This window comes from Glycine max, chromosome 20, assembly GCF_000004515.6.
Source record: "Glycine max cultivar Williams 82 chromosome 20, Glycine_max_v4.0, whole genome shotgun sequence".
Taxonomy (NCBI): domain Eukaryota; kingdom Viridiplantae; phylum Streptophyta; class Magnoliopsida; order Fabales; family Fabaceae; genus Glycine; species Glycine max.
The window spans coordinates 37,500,493-37,507,798 of record NC_038256.2 but is presented as its reverse complement, the minus strand read 5'-3'; the positions used below and the strand labels follow the sequence as shown (position 1 = coordinate 37,507,798).

At 29.7% G+C, this 7,306-nt stretch overlaps 1 protein-coding gene across 1 annotated transcript; it reads left to right on the top strand.

Moving 5' to 3' along the window:
• Window positions 1–2,084: 2,084 nt before the first annotated feature.
• On the top strand, window positions 2,085–2,787 carry LOC100780113 (phytosulfokines 3). Its single transcript, XM_003555951.5, has 2 exons — window positions 2,085–2,265; window positions 2,392–2,787. The coding sequence occupies exons 1-2, from the start codon at window positions 2,092–2,094 to the stop codon at window positions 2,515–2,517; spliced, it is 300 nt and encodes a 99-aa protein (XP_003555999.2). The 5' UTR covers window positions 2,085–2,091; the 3' UTR covers window positions 2,518–2,787.
• The last annotated feature ends 4,519 nt before the right edge of the window (window positions 2,788–7,306 follow it).

Here is a 7,306-nt window from a genome sequence, read left to right as displayed (position 1 = left end):
TATATATATATATATATATATATATATATATATATATATATATATATATATATATATATATATATATATATATATATATATATATATATATATATATATATATATATATATAATGATTTTACTAAACCAGAATCGGTTATGAAAATCGAATTATGGTTTGGTTATTATAATCAAATTTCGTACATGGTTATTAAAAAGGTTATTAGATTTCTTGTAAACTACACTTTTTTGTGGATGTCTAATTGAGAGAGTGAGGGATCCATTTTATATTCTAATTTTATAATATAGATTTCTAGTTGTTGTTTTTTTTAATAAAATAATCTTATAAACTTATGGGGAAAAAAACATTAAAAAATGAATGAGAACATAGCAAACTAATGTATTAATCAAACGTCGGACGATCATTGAGAAGCATCATATCACATAATTAATCTTCGAAAAGGGACATCGATCGATCACTTGAACCACAAAACATGGGTTGTTCTCATCATGTAGGCTGTAGCTAGCTGCTAAACCAACATGAATGATTTTTGCATATATATATATATATATATGAACCATCATGGCTTACCTAAGAATAAAAAAAGTGCTAATTCAGGAAACATCATTATTTCGATTTGAGCAGGAAATTAAGGAAAAGCTAGCTAATAATAAAAATTCTTCTGCTGGTAACCATTATAATAATTATTTTGTTGATGCTGCAGCAAGAGCAAAGGTGTGTGACCGTTCTTGTTCAAGATGGCATCTATGTTAACTTTCAAGGTGTCTCTGGCCTCCTTGAGACGTTTCAGTTTATGCAACAGCTCCAAGGTCTTTGGACGATAACAGTCTATATGATTCAAGACAGTTTTATCCTTTCAAGAGCTGCAAAAGCTCCTCAAGACAAGTGTACGCTTCATTCTGCTGCCTAATGTTAGTTAGGGTTTAGGAAACTGGCCTATTTGAATAAATATAGGACTTAACTAATTTTTTTTAGTATAAAATCTTCACTATTTTAATAATATATTTTCAAACAAAATATAAACAAATCTAATTATCAAATCTAAATTTGACCGCTATGTAATTTCATTAATGGTTGAGGCAATTAGTTACTTTCGAGTAAACTTATGGGATCTTTTCTTAAAAGCCAATTAAAAGACGAATTCTAGCGTGAATACTTGCCAAATTAATGATTCACGTGGTGAAGTATACAAAGCGGTTATTGTAGATTAAAACTAGTGCATGTTCCCGTGAGATGTACAGTCATATTATTTGAAGTGAATAAAATATTAAATTATTTTGAACTTTAAAATTTAAAATTTGTAAATAATATAAAAGTAAATATGTTTTATAAAATTTAATATGACATATGAAAACATGATTTTTTTTCAGCTTTTCATAGTAAAAAAACTCTAAGTTAGGATTTTTCATCTTTAAATTGTCATTAACTCAAATTTATTGTGATCACAAAAAAAGAACAATTAAAAGTCATTTACCATGAAATTTAAAATAATCATAAATCAATATATTAAATATATTATATAAAACACAGTTATTAACTGTATAGGTTAAAGTAGAATATTTTTTTATTTTTGTTTATTATAGTGATATATCAATTATGTAATTAAAAAGGGTAATAAAAATTAAATGTACATTTATCATATTTATGTATAAAAAAACTAGATACAAAATTTTAAATTACATTTAATTATTTATAAATGCTTTCTTAAAATTTTAAACTTCTAAAAATTATTATTTACTTTTCATCTTAGACGGATCAACTAGCATAAGTATGTTAACGATTCAAAGTCAAAAAAGATTTTGTTGTGAAATAACCTACTAATCATATAAAATAATAAGTAAATGCATACTAAGTATGAAAAAAGTCTCCACCACAATAAGGTAGTGATTTTGTAACAGCTTTCTTATATACATTAAATTTTAGTGGGAATTTTATACAACTTGCATATTCTCTTTTGAAAAGTTTGGGGATAGCTAGATGTATGTGAAACACGGGAGTCTAAGTCTACTATTGAGAATCCAAAGAGTAAAGTTCCATTCCTGCCCCTACACCAGCCATCTATATAAATAAATGATCCTAGAGTCACATATATGATACATGTAGTAATTGTCAGTTGGCAGTTTTTTCTTAGAATGAAAATGTCGTCTAAGGTCACTAGTGCCACCCTTTGCCTAGCAGTCTTATTCCTCTTCTTAACCTTCACATATGCAGGCAGACTTGGCCCTGCATCTTCCTCTATCACTTCAATCAAAACTCAACATGGGGTGAGTTAATTCGCTTAATTAATTCATATCATATCATATCATATGATCTGCATAACCATGGCAATTTCATCATATGCATGTCTTTTGTATTGTTCAATTATGAATAATCTTCTCATGTGCTTGAAGGTTTTGGAAGAGGAGAAGTTGGACGTGGAGGAAACTTGTGATGGTATTGGTGAAGAAGAATGCTTGATGAGAAGAACACTTGTGGCTCACACGGATTATATCTACACGCAGAAGCACAAACCATGAGATATTCATATATAGCTGGTTCTCATATCAAATTCAGGCTATATGCCTCACTCGTTTACATTTGTAATTTATGTCTAAGCAATAGTTTTCATACATATGCCACTTAAGAAATTCTAAGAGATAGTTCAGTCACTTATTTTTCATTTCTTGCTGTTGCCGATAGGAGTTTTAATAATCTGTATTAAAAGATGTATTCCTTTTTGTTTAATATTGTAAAGCAACGTAAATGTACACCGATTTTGGTAGATATAAATTCGGATATTACCTTTATTTTTATTTATCCATAATTTTGATACCGAGTTTAGACAAAAAATATGCTTTTTTTTTGGGGTGGTGGTGGGCACGGTAGCATGTTCACAATTTGATTGGTCATATTAAAATACAATGGAACCTTGCATGATAAAGATAAGCATCAGCTGTAAAGTCTTCAACTTGTTTGGCAAATAACCACCACAATGGACCGAAAGTCACTTTGGTTTCCAAAATGAATAATAACATGTGCGGGGAGGGATGGACAAAAGAGAAAAAGCTTAAAATTATATATATCCTTCACGATTATAGCTTTGGCGTTTTTTTGTTTATAATCGATGTTGAAGATTGGAATAGATATGTGTAATTTTTTGCTTTATTACTATTCAAATACAATGAAACTTGTTTGGGACAAAAGATATGATACCACTGCCACCTAAATATTCTTGCACTAGTTCAACATTTTTTCCTAGATGACTACGTCGTGATTATTCTAATAAGATTTTATGAAGTTCCTCGTGCAGGATGGACTCAAAATATCAAACTATTATTAATTTTATCCTAAATATAAACGTGACTTTGTCCAAAAACTGTATCGGTCACACTCATCTAGCTCCCCCGGCCACGCTCATTATTTTTGCTATTTTGCATCTAAAATGTTCAGCTTTTGGAACATGGATAAAGAAACTCTTATAAATTCACCCCGCGAGTAGTAAATATACTAATTAGCCAATCCGATTAAATAAAACTAAACCGTGAGTTTGGTTTAGTTGGTTCACTGTATTGCTTTGTTAGCACTGCAAAAATATTTTTAAAAAATTGGATTATGGTTTAAGGGTTTAGACAAACCCTTTACACCAAGCTAGAGCTAGCATATAAATTGATTTCAAATGTAAGTACATGTGCTATTACTAATGCAACACCTTTTTTCTTGCAAGCTCGAACCGTTTCATGCTGATTTACATTTGAGCTATGTGGTATCCCTTGTGTTATCAATGGTTTTTTCAGTTATTTTTACCATAAATATTCAGAATTATGTCTTAGCTACCCAGATTGGGTTATTTAAGAGCCATAATCTGTTATTGTTTATTTGTTTCTTGTGATAAATTACAATGTTTTTTGGAGTATCATCGAAACAAAATAATTAGAATAAATTGAGAAAAGCAATGAATTGTGATTTAAGACCAAACGAAATTATCGTCATGATCATATATGGTTTCGTCAATTCCACCTTCCACGAATTTCCCTCCTGGTTTTGCTTGTTCGTTACCAATATGAACAAGATGACATACTTTCTTTTTGGTTCAAAACCTACCAATCAAAAATTCTTTCGTGGGTTTTGGGTGTTGGAAACTTCATCTAGACAAGAAATCATACGTTGAGATTAATCTAATATCAATTAACTTTATGTAGAAACAAGATTTTCAGAATATTATTTTCTATTAAGCTTCCGTTAATTATTTTATCATGAGGATCCAGTGGAAAATAATTTTTTATTTTCAACTTCTCCTAATATAAGAGAAGCGTCCACGACTTTTCCTTCTGAAGAAATTACTCTCCAATATAAAAGCTCCACCTTTTTCTCCATTCCCTTGGTAAACTAGCTAGTACTTTGCAAAAATGTTATACAAGTCAACTATATTCATAATCAGTCATTGTGATCACACTATATGCTTTATAGCCTTAGGTCATCAAGTGCTGTCCTCCTAGATTCCTGTTGTCAGGTATTTCGCATTCAGACCGTACGTTATATTTTGTAAAACGAAGATTATACTACTAATATTTTATTTTGTAAATCCAATTTAAAATACACATGTAAAATGAGAACCATCCATATGTATCCTAATTAACAGTCTATATTCAAGATTACATGAATGTATGATGTAAGGAGCGAGTCCATTTTCAATCCAATATATTCAATCTCACATTTTTTTTAGGGAAAAAAAGAATATTATTAATGTACTCAACTTGGTACAAGACGTAACAAGCTAAGATAATTTGATAATTAAAAAAACAGTACAATTTGAAAAGTCTCGTCTTAACAAAAACGTATGCTACTAAGTGGTAATGGTATCCCCCTCCCCGCCTAAAACAGAAAGAAAAAAACAATTATTTCACGCCTCATATTCCTCAACTCCAACCAAAATTATAAAGGACATTTTGACTAAGGTTCTCTAGAGGCATTTTTAGGAAATAAAAATAATATGAATTTTTTGATAAATTAAAATATACTCTTCATTAACTAATTTATAGATATCTTATCATCTTTTAAAAAAATTATATGATTTTGGTTAACGTTGTCGTTGAGGGATGTGAGCCATAAAACTCATTTTATCTTTTTCTCTTACAAATCTTATAAAAACTAAGCCAAACAGGTTAAAAAAACAACTGTACTCTCGGATGGCACTATGCTAGAAATTTTACGGCTTACAAAACTGCCTAATGCATCAGAATCGACCAAGCCACTGAGTTTGAGAATGGTCTAACCTGAATGACTTTTTTTTGGGGGTGCAGAATGGACACGAATGACTTTAATCATATCAAACATGCTCATGTTTCAACCAACAACTAGCAGTGGACATTGCGGCTGCAAGCCCATGTACAACGCATGATTACTCAAAAACAAGAGGCAAAATGTTAATGTTATCTGTCATTCTGTCCGTTCATGTTTCCAAGTTAAAATTTCAACTTAGGTTTTTCTATGTGAAGTTTCAACCTAGGTTTATATGTGCATGACATAGGATTTTAATTTATTAGAACAACAAATTTTTTTATGAGGTTGGGGAGGTTGATGAACAATTGAAAGTGCCATAGAAAATAGTTGTGGAATATATGATATGTCCGTATCATGATCAGTGATTATATAGAGAGAAAACAAATTATACATTGATAGCCTAATAGTTTTACGTCAGTACATAATTATTAACTTTTATATATATATATTTAAAGCTTGGATTTTATTTTTTTAACATATATACTCATGGAGTGCATTATGGGCTAGTTAGTGTATTGTTGACCAACAAGGTAAGTAACTTGGCCTACAAGCATGATTTTGACATGCTATTGATGGTCATGTGTCTTTTCGCTGACTCTGAATCACTACGATTAAATTAAAGAAATTTTTATTTCGAGTGGATTAGTCGGCTTGGAAATCTAGATTCACAACCTAACCATAGAAGTTTCTCTGTTTATATGTCTATATTTTCATGACGCCTAGGTGACTCTTTGCCGTACGGTATTTGCTGCTCAATTTGGAAAAAGAAATTGATTCCGATTACTACTAGGTTTGACTTGGAAACCTAGGATTACTTGCGCTATGTATCGTCATAATTTTAATGTTTACCTTCAAGGGGAAGTCAATGTCTAGAAAATTGAACATACGGGCACAAAGGTACAGTAATACTTGAATTAAGATCGAAACCAACTTTCCTCGTAATTTGTCTAATCCAACGATGGTTGTCACTTCTTAAACAACACACAGCCAAAACAGAGGGCAAAACACTATATGAAGATTTCAACGATCAACACAAAGAAACAATAAAACAGTAAACTAACCCAAAAAAGAGAGCTATAGCAGGAAATCAGAATAATATGGAGCTTGCACAGGCATGATTTTGCCAAACAAAACTTGGTATCACTTCGTAGTTGTAGAATTTGCACAAGCACAGTGTATGATGATGTGGATACTTAATGATATGGTTAACAAGTATCCTTCAAGTATGTAATTTGGATTGGTATTATATATAAACTATGAAATAACATCTTTTAGGAGAAATAAGTCCTTTAAATGAATCTAAATACATTAAAAAAATTGTTTTTTTATTCTTGAGTTAGAGAATACTTTATTTCAACAACAAAAAAATGGAGTTACTTATTTTCATTAAATCCATAGAGAATTACATATGAATAAGTTAACTAGTTAAGTATCTAACCTTTTAATACTGATATTTATGGTTTATAATATTTTTTATATTTGTCAAGATATAATAAATTGAATTTTTTTTGTTAAATCATACCATATTATTTATAATTAATAATAATAATAAAAGTTATTCTATAAGCTAGACATCACCTGGTTTGCTTAATTGATTTATTCTTAAAAGCCTTTTTTTATCAGGCTTTTTAAAAGCCTTTACATTAGGCTTAAGGCGAATTAGGATATAAGATCAGAATAATTAAATTAATCAATTTCCACCGTTAAATGCAATAAAGGTATAAAATAGTTTAAAGGAGAGGAGAATAAAATAAGACGGAATTGAATTCTTTTTTATTAATAAATTGAATTCTCTAATGTAAAGAATGTATTTTAGAATGAAAGGTACAAATTTACCATCGTTCTAGGCTCTGTTTATATTGTACACCAATAGACGATAAAGTAAGTTATTTGATCTTATAATAACGAAGATTCTTGTAGTAAATATAAATTATTATAAATCTGCATGTTTCTCTTTGATTGTACTCCCTTTAGATAAAAAAAAAAATCTAGGAATTCTTCATGTAATATTCATACTAAATAGCTTTATGAAGTTACATTGTTGCT